This window comes from Rhinopithecus bieti, unplaced genomic scaffold (assembly GCF_001698545.2).
Source record: "Rhinopithecus bieti isolate Rb0 unplaced genomic scaffold, ASM169854v2 scaffold_18153, whole genome shotgun sequence".
In the NCBI taxonomy this organism is placed as follows: domain Eukaryota; kingdom Metazoa; phylum Chordata; class Mammalia; order Primates; family Cercopithecidae; genus Rhinopithecus; species Rhinopithecus bieti.
The window spans coordinates 1,149,780-1,165,605 of NW_016809139.1; the positions used below are offsets into that span (position 1 = coordinate 1,149,780).

Sequence of the window (15,826 nt, forward strand, 5' to 3'; positions counted from 1 at the left end):
GGTCTGGTCTACAAATGTCTTTACATTCACAAGGACGGCCCACACTCCCTATACAGCTGGGTGCACCGGACAACAAAACCTCAGCAGCCGTGATGTGAGGCTGCCCCAGAACACAGCCCAGGGAAGCAGTAGCGGCAGACACACCCCCACTTGTAAAAACATAGGGGGCTGGGAGCAGCAGCGTGTGCCTGTGGTCCCAGCGGCTCAGGAGGCTGAAGTGGTGGGGAGGACTGCCTGAGCCCAGGAGGTCCAAGCTGTAGTGAGCCCAGATTGCACCACAGAGCAAGACACTGACCCCCGCCTCTGAAAAGAAAAAAAAAAAAAAAGGAGAGGAGCAGATAGACCAAGACGTCTGCAGCGGGGAGGCTGTCACTCAAGGGTAGTGTGCATTGAGTTTTTCACAATATCTATCATTTGCCACTTTGCACAACTTCACGAAGAGGCGGTGCTGCTGGAATACGCTGGTGAAAGCACAGCTTTCCCTGGGAGCACTGGTGGGCGAGCATCCAAGGGGAGAAGCGGCAGGAGCACAGGGGACCGGGAGTAGGGCAGTGGGAGGGCCAGGTTCCCCTGCCTCTCTGTTTTCCAAGCTTTCTTCCTTTTTTTTTTTGAGATGAAGTCTCACTCTGTCGCCCAGGCTGGAGGGCAGTGGCACAATCCTGCAAATCTCCGCCTCCCAGGTTCAAGCCATTCTCCTGCCTCGCCTCCGGAGCAGCTGGAGTTACAGGCGCCACCACACCCAGATATTTCTCTATTTTACTAGAAATGGGGTTTTCATGATGTTGGCCAGGCTGGTCTCGAGCCCCTGACCTCAAGTGATCCACCTGCCTCGGCCTCCCAAAGTGCTGGGATTACAGGTGGGAGCCACCGTCCCCAGCCTCTTCCTTCTTTATACTACGTGTCTGTCATCAGGTGTCCATTTTAAAGAAATACTCAAAGACCTTTTTAAATATTGGTGACAAATTGTCTTGGTCAAAGACAGCATCCTGGAACAAAACTGGAACAAACCAGGCACTGCCATCCAGGGTCCGCATCGGCAGACACCCCCGGCCGCGGTTTGCAGCAAGGAAAAAGTACCGGCAGCACAGCAGGGAAGAGCAGTCACAGCCAAGAGCGCCTGGGGGGTGGCGCTACCCATGGACACTGAAACGCACAGCGCCAAGGTCATGCTGCTGCACTGAGGAACCCAGGCTGCAGGGCTGGAGGATGTTTCCACCGCCGGTCCCTGTGCCCACCTCTGCTGTTCTCAGGAAAGAGAAATGGCTCACCTCAACTCCCTTCTCCCAGGACCTGAGGGTGGGCATTCAAAATCACAGATAAATCTGTCAATGGCCAGAGTTCCCCAAGTACCATGTCGGGCAGTCCCCACCCTCCAGCCAACACCATCCACCCCAGCCAGGGGCTCCACACTCCCCCCGAGAGAAGGTGGCCTGGGAGACAGGGCCTCTGAGAGAAGGGTCCCCAGGAGCACCGGAGACAGCCTGTGCACGGCGCCCGCAGAACGCTCGGCCCCTCTGATCCTGTCAGCAACCCACCGACCAGAAGATGTGGAGTCCACGGGATCTGGTCTTGCAAGTGTCACAGAGCTGATACAAATAAGAAACGTGGGCTCCAAACCCCACAGGATTCTCTCCACAGACATGGCAGCAGGCTCCCTGCACACTCCATACCCACCCCCAATGTCAGCTCACCCCACAAGGACCCTCCAGAACCCCCATGGGCAGCGCAGCCAGCGGTGGATGCGGTACTCCGGGCAGTGCGGCTTCTTGCTGTCTTGTGAGCTCCCAGCCAGGGTAACCAGGCAAGAGAAACATGTCAAAGGCCTAAGAACGGAGAAGCCAGAGACAGAACCACCACCATCCCCATACATGGCACGGTGGTGATGCAGAAAATGCCAAAGGATCCACAGCTACTGGGACTGAGGGCTTCAGCAAGGCCTTGGGGTGCGGCTGAGGTTTGCAGCGAGGAAAGTACCAACAGCGCCGCAGGAAAGAGCAGTCACGGCCAAGAGTTCCCTGAGGGGTGGCGCTACCCAGGGACACTGAAACGCAGAGTGCCAAGGTCACGTGACTGCACCGAGGAACCCGGGCTGCGGGGCCAGAGGGCTCTCTTGGCCTCCTGCCCACACACCTGGCCTGTGTCCTCGGCATCTGCCCAAACTACCCGTCCTACCTGGAAAGGAGGGGGCCCCTGAGGACTGCTTCAGTCCTAAGTCAACACAGGACAGGCTCCCGAGGCCTGGACACAGGGCCCCACCACCGGGGATGGGGCCCGAAGGAGTGGCTGTTCACCTAGAGGCGTCCTGCCCCAAGAGGTACAGCCACGTGCAGCACTTGGTGGGTTCAGTTGGTTTGGGGGCCCCCCCAGGGAATCTCACAAGAGCCTCCACGACCTGCCTACTCCTAGGACAAGCACATCAGAAAATCACAGTGCTCAGGCCTCGGCTGCCCACGGGTCCTACCCACAGCTGCACAGGGCCCCTGACCGTGACAGGCCGGCCACACGCCCAAAGGGGAAGGGAGAGCCCTGTAGCCAGGAGGGCATTCACTGCCACCTCCCATTAGGAGTAGGGTCTGAGGAGTGAACCAAGAGAGCCTGCTGCACAGGCTCGGCTTGGGCCTTCCCAGGCGGGGTTTGGAAAACACACCAGGTGGGGTACCAAGGGGGAGGCTGCCAGAGGCAGGGCCCTGGGGACCTCCTAGCCTCAGGACAGTGCCTGCAAGACAGAATGAGTGCCATGCCCAGAATACAGTGGCATCCAGGGCCCCAGCCCGTCCCTGCTCACTCCTGTTTCCATTTGAAAACACTCAGCTGCCCTCCCACCCCAGCTGTCGAGGAGGACAGTGACGTGCAGGATGCCTCAGCAGGATGCTACCAGCCAGGCCCCACCAACAGAACATGTCGAGAGCCTTAAATAGCTCCAGCCACCAAGCTCCAAGTGCCAGGTTTAGAAATAGCAACCCACATGCTCAGACACCGCCCCGCCGTCTCCTAGGCAGGAGGGCGCCCAGAGCACATGACACGGACACCCACATAGCAGCACCCCAAACGAGGGAAGGTCCCGCGGGGCCACATAACCCCAACTGTCCACCGAGACAAAAGACCTCTGCTGGGCACAGCATGCCCCTTGGGAGGGCGGTCCTGAAGCAGCTGGGGCCAGATCTGCAGGGGAGAAGGAGGGCCCTGGGGCCAACCTTCTAGTGATGGAAGGCGGCTCCTGGGAACCCCCAGGCCAGGTCCAAGGTGACTGGGTCACATACTCTGATGTGAAAGTTCCAGAAACAACTTAAACATTAGCCCTGACAGCAGACAGCTCTGATGAGAGGAGTCACTCCCTGAGCGGCCAGGGAAGCTGCCGATTGCTGTCTGGCAAACAGAAAAAGGCAGTGGCCGAGCTTCCCGGGTGGCGAGCAGCGCAAGCCCAAGACGGCTGCCCAGGGACCTCAGTGAGTCAGTGAGATCCAGACAGGCCCGGCCCACAACGGCCACACACGGCTGGCGAACCCTGCTCAGACATGGAGCAGCAAGGGCTCCTGAAGATGCTGCTAGCTAAGGCAAGGGCCTTTCCTGAGACGTCCCGCCCCAGTTAGTGATCAGCACGGGCAGCAGGCCTGGGCAAGAACACGTGTGGTCCAGAGACGGTGCCCACACAGTGCCCTCGGGCAGCGAGAGATGGTGCCCACACGGCGCGCTCGGGCGGCTCTAGGGGCAGGGCCTGGCTTCTATCTCCCAATGGTGCATATTTGCCTATTCTGCAATGTGTGCATATGCGCTACTTTTTCAATTATGAAAGGTTATTTTCTACAAAAGTAATTCTAGATAAAGGTTGATCTTGGCCGGGCGCGGTGGCTCAAGCCTGTAATCCCAGCACTTTGGGAGGCCGAGACGGGCGGATCACGAGGTCAGGAGATCGAGACCATCCTGGCTAACACGGTGAAACCCCGTCTCTACTAAATGCAAAAAACTAGCCGGGCGAGGTGGCGGGCGCCTGTAGTCCCAGCTACTCGGGAGGCTGAGGCAGGAGAATGGCGTAAACCCGGGAGGCGGAGCTTGCAGTGAGCTGAGATCCGGCCACTGCACTCCAGACCGGGCGACAGAGCAAGACTCCGTCTCAAAAAAAAAAGGTTGATCTCTAACCTTCAAATCTCAGCCACAGGCATGACGGTGAGTGGGGCACGGTGGGCAAGGACATGGCTGTTCACCCTGTGCGTTGAGGACTCAGCCCCTGGATCCAGATGGTAGAGCCGGGACTTGAACAGGATGGGCAAGGGGCCACATCCACAGCCTGTCCCTTTGCTTCTTCCGGGGCTGTTGCGGCAAGCTAGGGCCACCCATGCCCACTCTCCCTGCCTCTCTCCTGTCTCCCTGCGCGATGCCACGAGGTGCTGGCCCCGTGGATGGCTGTGAGCTTCAGCGCCATCAGGCAATGGGAGCTCCTCTGCGCCCAGTATGGCAGCGGCCGCGGTTTCATCTCAAGCTGAGTGAACAGGAGCCAGGCCACGAGACACAGGCACAAGAGAGACTGGTCGAGCCCAGGGGAATTCTCCTGTGTGTTCTGCTGCTGCTGTGTGTTTGAACCATTTTTAAGACCTTTAAATCCAACTGGCAACTTTAATCCGACGAAGGCTTAGCCGGCTGCACTGTGCCCACGACACGTGTGCCCAGTCGCCGTCACGTGCTCCAGGACAGGCACCAGCTGGAGTCCCTGTGATCCTCAGGCAGGTGCCGGCCACACTTGCCTGGGCCGGTCTCTGTGCCCCAAGTTCTACGAGGATAAACCCATCGCAGTTCTACAGCAGTCCCCAACTCCCTCCTTCCGCAGGTGAAGGAGCTGATTGCAGAAACCCTGAGGACACCGGCAACGAGGCGCAGGAGGCTAGAACCCCCGAGGCCCTGGCTGGCTCCTGACTCCCAGAGATGGGAGGAAACAGCACTCTGTCTGGTCCACGTCAAATGCCTCAGCGTGGCACCATGGGACTACGTGACCGTGGGCCTGAGAAGCGCCACCAACAGGGCCACGCTCCCGGATGGACTGGCGTGGGCCACGCCTCTGACCCCTGGTCTAGCATCTCAGCAACACATGGCTCATGAGGATGTCCGGCCTAAGAAACAAGTCACTGGGCTCCCAACATACCGGTCAGCACGGCCACACCCTCCACAGGAGTGCAGGTAAGAAGGCGCCCCACTCCCAGCCACTGCACCACGCAGCCAAGGCAGACGACACACAGGGAGCTGCGGCCGAGCCAAGGCCATCTGACCCCAAGCCTCACTTCCACGGAGGCATCTCCAACGTAACCTCCCCGTCGGTTTGTTCTTATTTTAACTTGGGAGTAGATATAAGTAACAAGTGTGTTCTGCATGGTTTCTGTCATATCCTTGACTTCACAATTGTAGAAAAAGGTCTTAAAAAAAGGAATTTTTTTTTGAGATACTGGAAAATAGCAGAAAATGAGCCCATTCTGTTTTCAGACAGGCACCTGGGACTCAAGCTCAGAGACATAGGCAGGGTGGGGCAAGGTTCACTTTCCGCCATTTTCCAGTTTTCTTAAAAAAACAAAATCCCTGAAGACAACCGTGTAAGCCCAGAGTCTAAGGCATTCTGTACTGTCTGATGAGGAGCCGGGACTTCCCAAGTCTCCACTGTGCAAGGCAGGAGGGAGAGCCTGCATCTCTATCCCGGGACTGACCCACACCTGGGCTGACCTGAAAAGGACACAGCTCTGCTGCCCTCTGCTGGGCAGATCACCCGTGCAGAGGGACGCCCAGGAAGCCAAGGTGGCTCCCTCCACCGCAGGTGCCTGGGGGTGGAGTGGCGTCTAAGCAGGTACGATCACCTGGGCATCGCCCTGTGCTGACTGGGAGAGCCAGCCCTGCCCGAGGGCCGGGTGCAGGAGCTCCGGGTGTCCTTGCACCACAGCCTGGTGGCCTCGTCACCCAGTCCAACACGCCTGCAGATGTGTTCCACTGAACAGTAGCAGGTTGTACACAGCCGGAAGGCGCAGGCGGAGGCGGCAGGAGTGGCTGTCAGAGCAGCAACGGTGGTGGTGGGTGTCCTTTGTCCGGCATCTAAGAGCAGGCCTCTGCGGCTTCAGGTCTGGCCCCGCGGTGCGCTCTGGCCTGCTGCTGCTGCACAGAGGGCTCTGGGGAGTAGGTGGGGCTGGGGCCACGCTTTGGGGACCCGGACAGCAGTGTGTCCACCTGGCCAAGGGTGCCGGGTTCCTCTGGAGGAGCCTATGTGCAGGACCGCCTGGGCTGTGTCCCTAGGGTCCACCCCATATTGGGGTGACTGCCAGGCCTGACATTCCTGACAGCTAGGTCCAGGGCCCACAGCCCATGGCCCACAACCCACTCCCAGATCAGGAGCAGCCCCGGGCAGGGCCACAGGCTGTGCGAGGGGAGCCACACCTGCATGCTCCAGAGCCAGCAGGAGCAGGAGCAAGCAGCAGCCCACCTCAGGGCCGGGGACCCAGCCTCTCTGCACTCTCACTCTTGCAGGCTCAGAGATGCCTGCTCCTGCCGCCTGGCCTCTCCCTGCTTCCAACACCCACTCCAATCTCAAAGTGGGGTTGGGGCCGAGCCCAGGCGCTGTCACGGCCTGGCCGGGTGTGCACACACCCAGGCCCTGCCACCTCGGGCCCCTCTGGACCTTGGGCACCAACGAGCTCTGGGAGGAAGCCAAGGCAGGGGCTGCGGGTGGCTTGGCGCTGGCCTGCAACGGCCGGACCCTACGCTTGCTCACACACACCCTTCGCCACTCCATGCCCGACTCCAGTCTCCATTGGAGCCATGGGATCCAGGCCAGTAGCAGTAGCACAAGCTTAGCACAGCCTGCCAGGCCAAGTGGGTGAAACGAGCCCAGCGGCCCTGGGCAAAACTCGAGCAAAGGTGCCACCGGCCACAGGTATCTGGCCAGAAAAGCAACACCTCCAAAATCCTGTAACCCCACCAGCGCCTCTCATGGTCCCCACGCCCCCAAAAGCCATCCACCGTGCTGTGAGCTCCCTCTCCAGCAATGGTGACAGGCCTCCCTCCACCCTCTGCTCAAGGGGCCCCCAGCCCCACCTGGGGCCCCGAGCCCCACCTGGCTCTGAGTCCACGCCAGGCCTCGCCCCGCTTGAGTCCCGAGTGCCTGTTTGAAAACAGGTGGGTTCATTTTCTGGTATGAAAGAACACAGAACTAGAAATCCAATTCTAAGCATGCTCCAGGACAAGCTCCCTGGACCACATGATGCTGCATGACCAGCTCCCCCGGACCACCTGATGCCAAGGATTGGCACCATGCCCAAGGCTTCACGACCAGCTCCCCGGACTGCCTGATGCCAAGGATTGGCGCCGTGCCCAAGGCTGGAGGATGCAGCCACCACTGGACACCCGGCCGGCTGCCAGGCTCTGGTGTTGCACAAGCTCACTGCGCCAGCTAGAGTGGGCTGCACAGCACGCACAGCAGGTGGCACTGTGTTGGGGGAGGCTCAGGAGACGGGTGCTCAACCCAGCTCTGCCACAGGTCCCTCGCCACCCCCAAAGCAGACACGGAGGAGCTGTAGCCTCGATATGGGGTCCAGAGGCTGCCACAAAGCCCCTGCATGCACAACCCAGCCCACAGGCAAAGCGGAGTCCTGCTGGGGAGGTGCAGAGGGTCTTAGAGAGCTGGGGCGGGAGGGGACTCTGGGCCAGCCTCAGCCTTGCACCCATGCCCTCCTCCTCCCATGGCAGGAGGCTGCAGAGCTCAGAGGGTCCCTCCCAGGATGCAGGGCTCACCTGTAATGGTAAGGCAGGCCCCAGGGCACAGGAAGGGAACTGGGGGCAGATGTGGCTTCTGGGCGAGCTGGGATCCCAAGGGCTTCAAAAAAACACAGAAGGGCGCAGATGGGCACATGGATGTCCACCAAGTGATGGGCCACAGCCTAGACCCCTCCCCTGGGCCACCCGGCTCCTTGGCCAGAGATGCGGCATGCAGTGCTATTTCTGACTCAGGCCAGGGAAAGGACGATGAGACACATCTTGGGAAGTTGATGTTGCACTAATCCAGGCAGACAGGCACCCACAGGCCGCCACCTCACTTCCATAGCCAGGCGGGTCACTGAGGGGTGGCGGCCAAGTCACGGGATGCAGTATCTGCATGACATGGGCCTGCCCTGGGCCCAGGCCCCAGCACAAGCCCAGGGTTGGGGGGGTAGGGACCCAGGGCACCAGCCAATCAGGAGCTGAGGAGACCACACCAGAAAAACAGAACTGTTCCTGGAGAGAGGGAGGAACATGGTGAGGAGCAGCCAAGATGCAAAGGAGCCCAGTGAGGCGCCTGGATACCTCGGAAGCCCGAAGAAAAGGGGCTGTGGCCTCCAGACCAGGGCAAGCCCCTCCGCCTGTGGGGCTGCTCCTCTGAGGGTCTGTGGGCCCCACCCATGGGGCACCCCTGCCACCCTGCCAAGCTGGCGCTTCAAATCCCAGGGGAAGTGGAGGCTTGTCTCTGCGTCTGAGCCCTCTGTGAGGTCCAATGGTCCCCTTTATCCAGCCCAGGACTCTTCAGTGCAGAGAACCCACAGCAGGCGGTGGAAGGAACGTGCACCAGAACCCTGGGCCGAGAGCCGCAGACAAAGATGGCTGGCCAGAGGCCTCGCTCCAGGACGGCTGTGACGGGGGCCCGCGGCAATGAGCTCAGAACACCTCCTCCACAGGACGGCCATCTGGAACGCACCTCAGGGACAACCTCCAAGGGACCATTTTGGAGCACCTTCTCCTGAATCCCCCTGGGGCACCGAGGCAGAAATCACAGCCATGGGCAGTGCCCGAAGCCACCGGCTCCAGGCCAGAGCCACTAAGTTCATCCCCAGGCCAAGGCCCCAACACCCAAAACCCTGACCCTGCCACACAGCTCAAATAACTCCCATCCTTGTGCCCCTCCAGGCGAGCTATGGGAAACACTGCATACAAGCAGGAAGTGCCAGCATGGGCCAAGCTACAGTCCAAACTGCACGAGCTCAGGGCTGGGGAGTGCAGAATGGGCCACGCTACACTTGGCACAAGCTTTAAGATTTTTACGCACAAATAAGGGTATATGAATTAAGAAAAAAATCAATTACCAATGGACTCGCAAACAATAGAATCTTCAAATTTTTCCAACTTATTGTTCAATTACTTCAAGAAAACATTTCTATGCTCTACTCTCATAACGTGGTTCTGAAATTTGAAATCAACCTTTGACACCATAAAGTTCAAGCTTCTACCCTCTCCCACCAGTTACTCTAAATTAATGAGGTTTGAGTTTATAGAAAACAAAGACCTGGCCAGGCGTGGTGGCTCATGCCTGTAATCCCAGCACCTAGAGGCCAAGGCAGGCACATCACGAGGTCAAGAGATCGAGACCATCCCGGCCAACGTGGTGCAACCCCATCTCTACTAAAAATACAAAAATTAGCTGGGCGTGGTGGCATGTGCCTGTAGTCCCAGCTACTCAGGAGGCTGAGGCAGGGGAATCACTTGAACCCAGGAGGCGGAGGTTGCAGTGAGCCAAGATCACGCCACTGCACTCCAGCCTGGTGACAGAGCAAAACTCCATCTCCAAACAAATAAACAAACAAACAAACAAAACCAGAAGATCCAGGGTGGCTCAAAGGAGAGGCCACAGGGCTGCTGGGCGTGACCTCAGCCCAGGAACACTGCGAGGCCAGATGTTGCTAACGAGGAGTTTCCCTGGTAGGCAAGAGGGGTCGTGAGCGTGACGCCTCCCTCAACTAGGAGGGGAAGAGGGGACGTGAGGGTCAGTGCAGCAGGTGGCCTTGGGGACCAGATGAGCCACAGGGGTTGAAGGGAGAGGGCCAAGAAAAGGCAGAGGAAAGAGGCCGCTGTGTGAAAGAGAAGCTTTCTCTGAGAAGCTCAGGCCAGAGCCGGGTCAGTGAGACCCATGGCTCCCCTCCCCTTGGGGACAGCCTCAGTGGCCTCATCAGCAATCAGGGAGCGCACAGCTCGGGCAGACCACCCACAACATCGAAGCTTCTGGCCGGAAGGCACAGCTTCTCTCTGGAGTTACCTGGCCTGGTCACCTCACCAGGTCCTCCTCGGAGAGAAGGCGCAGGAAACCAGCACTGGTTAAATGTACCTGGATCTTTCTAGAGGCACAGTGAAGCCCTCAGCACCTATGAGCTATGTCTGTCGCCGCTTTGTGGACAATGGAGCTGAGGGTCAGAGAGCCCACAATCACATGACTTGTGCCCAAGGAATTACGGCTGGCCACCTCTGGGCAGCTGCAAAACCTACTCATCCCCAGCCTTGCCGCCAGACCAGCCTCATTCAACAGATGCAGAGTGGACACCTCCACAGCCCGCACTGCACTGTTTGAAACGTTTCACACCAGCTAACTCATCTCAACCTCAAAACTGCCAGAACTCAGGAGATAAATATTGTTACCACCTTTGACAGATGCAAAACCCAGGCCCAGAGTGATCAAGTGCGCAGCCAGAGGCTACCAGGCGGTGAGGAGCAGAGGCCCAGAGCCCACGCTCTCAACAGGCTGCCTACAGGTCCCAGACCTGGCTCCTGCCCTGTCCTGACACTCCCAGCTCTGCAGACTGTGAAGTCAAGTGCAGTCTTCACTGTCACACTGGTGCCCCGAGCTCTGCACCCACAGCCAGGCCCTCTCCCTCCCCAACCCGTGGCTCTCCGAGGCCGTCAAGATGTAAAAAGTCGAGCTCTGCACCCACAGCCAGGCCCTCTCCCTCCCCAACCCATGGGCTCTCCGAGGCTGTCAAGATGTAAAAAGTATTCCTTGTGCCCCTCATGGACTCCCTTAGATGAGTGAAGGAAGCTCTTTCCTGGATTTATCCCTGGGAGTGACACTGTGTCACCACCCTCCAGCCAGAAAGTCAACACTCCTGGCGTTGAGCATGGTGGCCTGGAACTCTCTAGAACACCTCAGGCTCAATAGGAGGTGCAGGGGACTGCATTCCGTGCTAAGCTCCAGACACTGGAGTGAGTGCGAATTCCCGGGCCCTCTCCCTGGCCAGGCTGACGTGTGTGCTGCAGGACTGCAAGGAGCACAACCAGGAGACAGGGAAGGGCGGCGCATGGCTCTGATGAAACTGACAGGACCCCACTTGGGCTTCAGGATCTAAACCCTAATGAGTTATTTGTACAAAATGATAAACAGCTAACCTCTGCAACACATAAAGTACTTGCTTAAGAAAAGGGATCAAAACTGCCCCAAACATAGAGACAGATCATGAGAGAATCAGCACACACGGAGAAAATAGTTCAAACCCTGTTGGTCACCAAAGAAGCCCAAGTTCCTGTGGCTTTAGCGCTGCTGCCAGGATGCAGGGCAGTCCCTGCGTAGCTGAGGGGACAAGATGCAGCCCAGGGGCAAAACCACAGCTGCAATCTACTCTGGGGAATCGCCCCAACAAACAGCCAGGGGCATCCCTTGCTCAAGGACATTGTCAGGTACAGGTTAGCTGGAAAGCTGCTGAGACCTCGGGTGTGTGAGTGAGTGATCCCAGATCTGCTGGGCATCAGCATGGCAACCCACGCACTCAAGACTGCCTCACCTCTCCTGACGGAAGTGACACTCCTCACGTCCAGCTCCAGCTTCTGCACCAAGGCGCTGGGGTCTATCTTGGTCCTGGCAAAGATGTTGGTGTTGATGAACGCCCAGTCCTAATGTCCCCAACAAAAAAGGAAGGAAAAGAAAGGTGTGAGACTTGTTCTGTGGTTTCCGAGGGAAGTTAAAGGTGAGGAGAAGACGGAGGACAAGAACCCGGATTCCCTAGCTTCTCTGCCTGGGAGGACCTGAGGGGAACAAGCCTCACCTCCCAGAGCAGGAGCCTCCGGTCCCAGAGCTCCAGGGCGCCCAGGCCCACCTGCCCCCTGCCTAAAATCACCAGACGGGCTTTAGGAGTCAGGACCAGTATCTCAAGAACCAAATTTCCTGCCCAACCGTTTCATCTTACTGTTTCTACAACATCCTCCTGTGCCGCAAAAGAAACCTGCAGCTGAGCAGATGAAGGAGAGGCAGCTCCCAGCCTGCCGGCCCCTTCAGCTCACAATGACCACACCCCATCAGAACCAGTCATCTCAGCGGCCCCTCTGCCAGGTCTCCTTCTGAGCCACACTCATCCCTACATGAAGATTTCAGCTCCTCCAAGTCAGCTGTCGACCACACTGTAAGACAGAACCCCCAGTCTCTGACCCCCGTGCTGCCTGGCCCATTCACGTGCAGGCCTCGCTGACCTTGGCAGGGAAGGCAGCATCAACCTCAACAGAGGTTTCTGAGGGGTGTCAGAATACGCCACCCCAAAACATGTCACTTTGGCAAAAGAATTATTTTGAGCTAAAGGCACTTAAAAATATAGCAGGTACCAAGAGGGCACATTAACCCCCTCCCTGTTTTTCCTGAAAGAAGATAAAATCCCCATATGGAAGATGCCCTCTTACACCAAAAGGAAAGTGACATTCTTATCATCAGGGACGGATGAGAGGAGCCAAAAGCACCCTGTACAGACACACCTGGTGAACACAACCCCTCCCCTCCTGCAGCCTGCCTCCCCGAGCGGTTTAGTTTTCCACAATCACCTCCATTCAACCTCTTACCCTCTCACAGAAGCACAAAGGTCTTCCACTTCCTTGTCTTCATTTCCCTATGAGGCTCCCATGTCACATAAAACTTCAACAAATGTGTATGCTTTTCTCCTGTTTATCTGTTTTACGTGAGTCTCAATCTCAGGCCCAATCTGAAAACCCTGAAGGTAGAGGTAAAATGTGGCCTCCCTCACATTACAGAGGAGACAAGGTGCGGGTGAGGCAGAAGGCAGCTAGGGCACCAAGAGGTGCCGGGCTGGACTGCAGCTCCCCAGGCGCCCTCACCCACAGCACGTGAGGGAAAAACCCTCGGTCTTGGGGGGTTACGTGGCAGGGACAATAAAGTCGGTACATGGGAAAATATCAGACTCGAAGAGCAACAGTGCTGGAGACCAGGGCAGCCTTCAAATGGGTGGGCAGGTGGCTGAGGCAGCACAGGTAGGCTGAGGCCTCACAGGCAAACAGGGCCCAGGTGGGGACAAGGGGTGGAGCGTGCAGCCTTCCAGATCATGAATGTACGTTGGTATATGGCATACGACTGCTTTTCCCACCGTACCTGGGACATTCTCCATGGTGGCACTTTATACCTCATTAATGCATATTTCTGGAGCTTAATATAAAAAACGCTGTTACATCATTTGAATGTCTTTCAAGGATTACAATGTCATTGTCTGATTAGACACTAGAAATCCTTTTTACCTGTCTATTCCATATTCAAGTTCAATGACTACATTTTCCATATATACAAGTTCGATCTGTTGCTTTTATCTTCAAATTTGCCATGTCTTTTTAACGGCTCTGTTCCTTTCTATGATTCCTGAATTATGTCTTTCCCATTTTCAGACACACTTATTTTTTAGTTTCTGTCTGACAATTCTATTTTCTAATTTCCACCCCAGGCAGGGACATCAGAACACTGGGTCCCGCTCAGCCCCACCTCAGCCACCAGCACGGCGCAGGGCCAAGACGACTAGGGGCACACCCCTCTCCTGCTAGTAGAGAAAGATGTCACCTGAGAAGCTGAAGCTGCTCCTGCCCCATCTCTGGTGTCCTGACAGGGAGCTCCCGCCCAGGAAAGGCGGACTGCAAAAAAGAACTCCACAGCTCCGCCAGAGGGGACTCACTTCGTCTGCAGCTCCTGTGAGGGCTCTCACGCCTAAGGGTGTTGTTGACCAGGAAGGAGCTCTGGGTGGTGACGGGTGCAGAGGGCAGGGTGCCCAAGGCTCCTGGGTAGACGGTAAGCCCCTCTGACCCAGGAACGACTCCCAGGAAGTCGCATCCCTGGCAGTCTGGAGGCTGTGCGCGTGTTCACGGACGCGCCCTCCCAGGAGTGAGAAGAGGGACTCTGTAAGCTACTAGTCCTTGGCTGTGCCTCTCTGAGGACAGAAGGGAGGTCAAAAATATGCACACGCTGAACCTGACAGCCACCTCCAAGCCGGAGGTATCCAGTGGTAAAGGGCAAAAACCCACTGGCCAAGGAGGTGTTAAGAACAATTGCTGACCAGTAAAGAGCTTAAGTAGATCCAAGTAGCCAGGCTAAAAGATAAACAGAGGAAGGAGAAAAAAAAAAAAACAACAACAAGGGGGCACATCAGAGGCTACACACTACACACAGCTGGAAGGGGACGAGGAGAGAGGTCACACAGTTCAGTGCCAGATCAATAAAGTAATCAAGCAAATACTAATCCCTGGTTGCTACAGGACTATCCAAAACGCCCAATTTTCCACAAAAAGTGATACATTCAAAGAACTAGGAAAGCATGAGCCAAGTAACAGAAACTGCTTTGAGGGGCCCACATGTAAAGAATTCAGAGTAGCCTTTACAAATACTTCCGAGGACTAACAGAGACCATCGTCTAAAGAACTAAAAGCTATAATGACATTCTCACATCAAAAAGAAAACATCAGTCAAGAGAAATTATTTTTAAAAGGAGGAGGAACAGGAGGAGAGAAATAAAGTCAATTCTGGGGTCAAAAAAAATGAAAAATTTCACTGGAGGGGTTCAAAAGTAGCTCTGGGCTGGGAGAACATGTAAACTTGAATTAAGAGAGAGATTATGCCATCTGAAGAAAAGAGAAAAACTGAATGAACAGCGCCTTAGAGCACTGTGGGACACCATCAAGCACGACGTACATCTTTATAATGGAAGTATCTGAAAGAGAGGAGTGACAGAAAAAGGCAGAAAAAATTCTCAAGGAAATAATGGTTGAAAACTTGCCAATGTAATGAAAAACATTAACGTACATATGCAAGAAGCTCAGTAAACTCCACGCAAAATAAATACAAAGAGATCTACACCAAGACACATCGGTCAAAATATTTAAGGCAAAAGTTAAGAAAAAAAATTCTGAAAGCAGTAATTCCTTTCACGTGCAGTGTCTGGAACAAAGACAGAAGGTAGATTCGTGCTTGCCTAGGGCTGAGTGGGATGGGGAGACAGGCAGCTGCCTGCTAAAGAGAGCGGGGTCTCTCCTGAGTTTGTTCTCCGTCCTTCTCTAATCCTGGGAACGTCCTTTCCTTTCCTGGGAGCTCAGTGCGATTCAGGAACCTCTGGGGTGCGCGTGGCAACCCTGGACCGCAGCGGGAGGTTCCTGGCTCTGTCCCCGCCCCGGGAGCGGCGCGAGTCCGTGTGCCCAGGACTGCAGCGCAGAGCGGAGCCTCGGAGTTCGCCACGCTTCGCGAAGCAAGAAAGTCGCGTCTGTCGCGCAGCAAACGCTCGCAGAGCCCGAGACCCCTGCCGGAGGCGAAGCGCCGCAGCTCACCCGCCCTCGGACCCACGCGGCGGCCCCCGGCCCGCGCCTCCCCCACTCACCTTCCCCGCGGCCGAGGCCGGCGGAGAGGCCGCCTCCGGAGCAGGGGGCGCGGGGCCGGGGCGGCCTCCCCTTGGGCCTCACGGCAGCCTGGTGCACTCTGGCGCGCAGCCCCCTCACTTTCCCCATCTTCCCCGCAGAGATCGGCGAACGCACGGAGCGTCTCCCGGAAGCTGGTCCTGCGCTCTCGCCGCCCGACGGAAACAGGAGCGGCGGCTGCCGGGATGCGCGCGGGCGCCGGAAGTACCCGGAAGCAGCTCGGGCGGGCGCAGGGTCGGGGATGTAGGGTTGCAGCGCTGTGCCTTTCACCGACGCCCCGGGGAGAAACAGACCGGAGGACGGGGATGGCGCGGAGCGCGAGAAACAGTGAGTTTCTGTCTAGATCGTGGGGTACCCAGGGGGGTGGGTCCGAGGTCGGGGATGGAGAGGACGCGACCCCCGCGGC

At 57.2% G+C, this 15,826-nt stretch overlaps 1 protein-coding gene across 1 annotated transcript in view; it reads right to left on the bottom strand.

Moving 5' to 3' along the window:
- SLX9 (SLX9 ribosome biogenesis factor) overlaps window positions 1-15,605 on the bottom strand; it is a 35,831-nt gene extending 20,226 nt beyond the window's left edge. Inside the window, 3 exon segments of the mRNA XM_017888682.1 lie at window positions 11,541-11,649; window positions 15,384-15,450; window positions 15,452-15,605. Of these exon segments, the coding sequence (XP_017744171.1) occupies window positions 11,541-11,649; window positions 15,384-15,450; window positions 15,452-15,510 (235 nt within the window). The 5' untranslated portion in view covers window positions 15,511-15,605.
- Window positions 15,606-15,826: the final 221 nt, after the last annotated feature.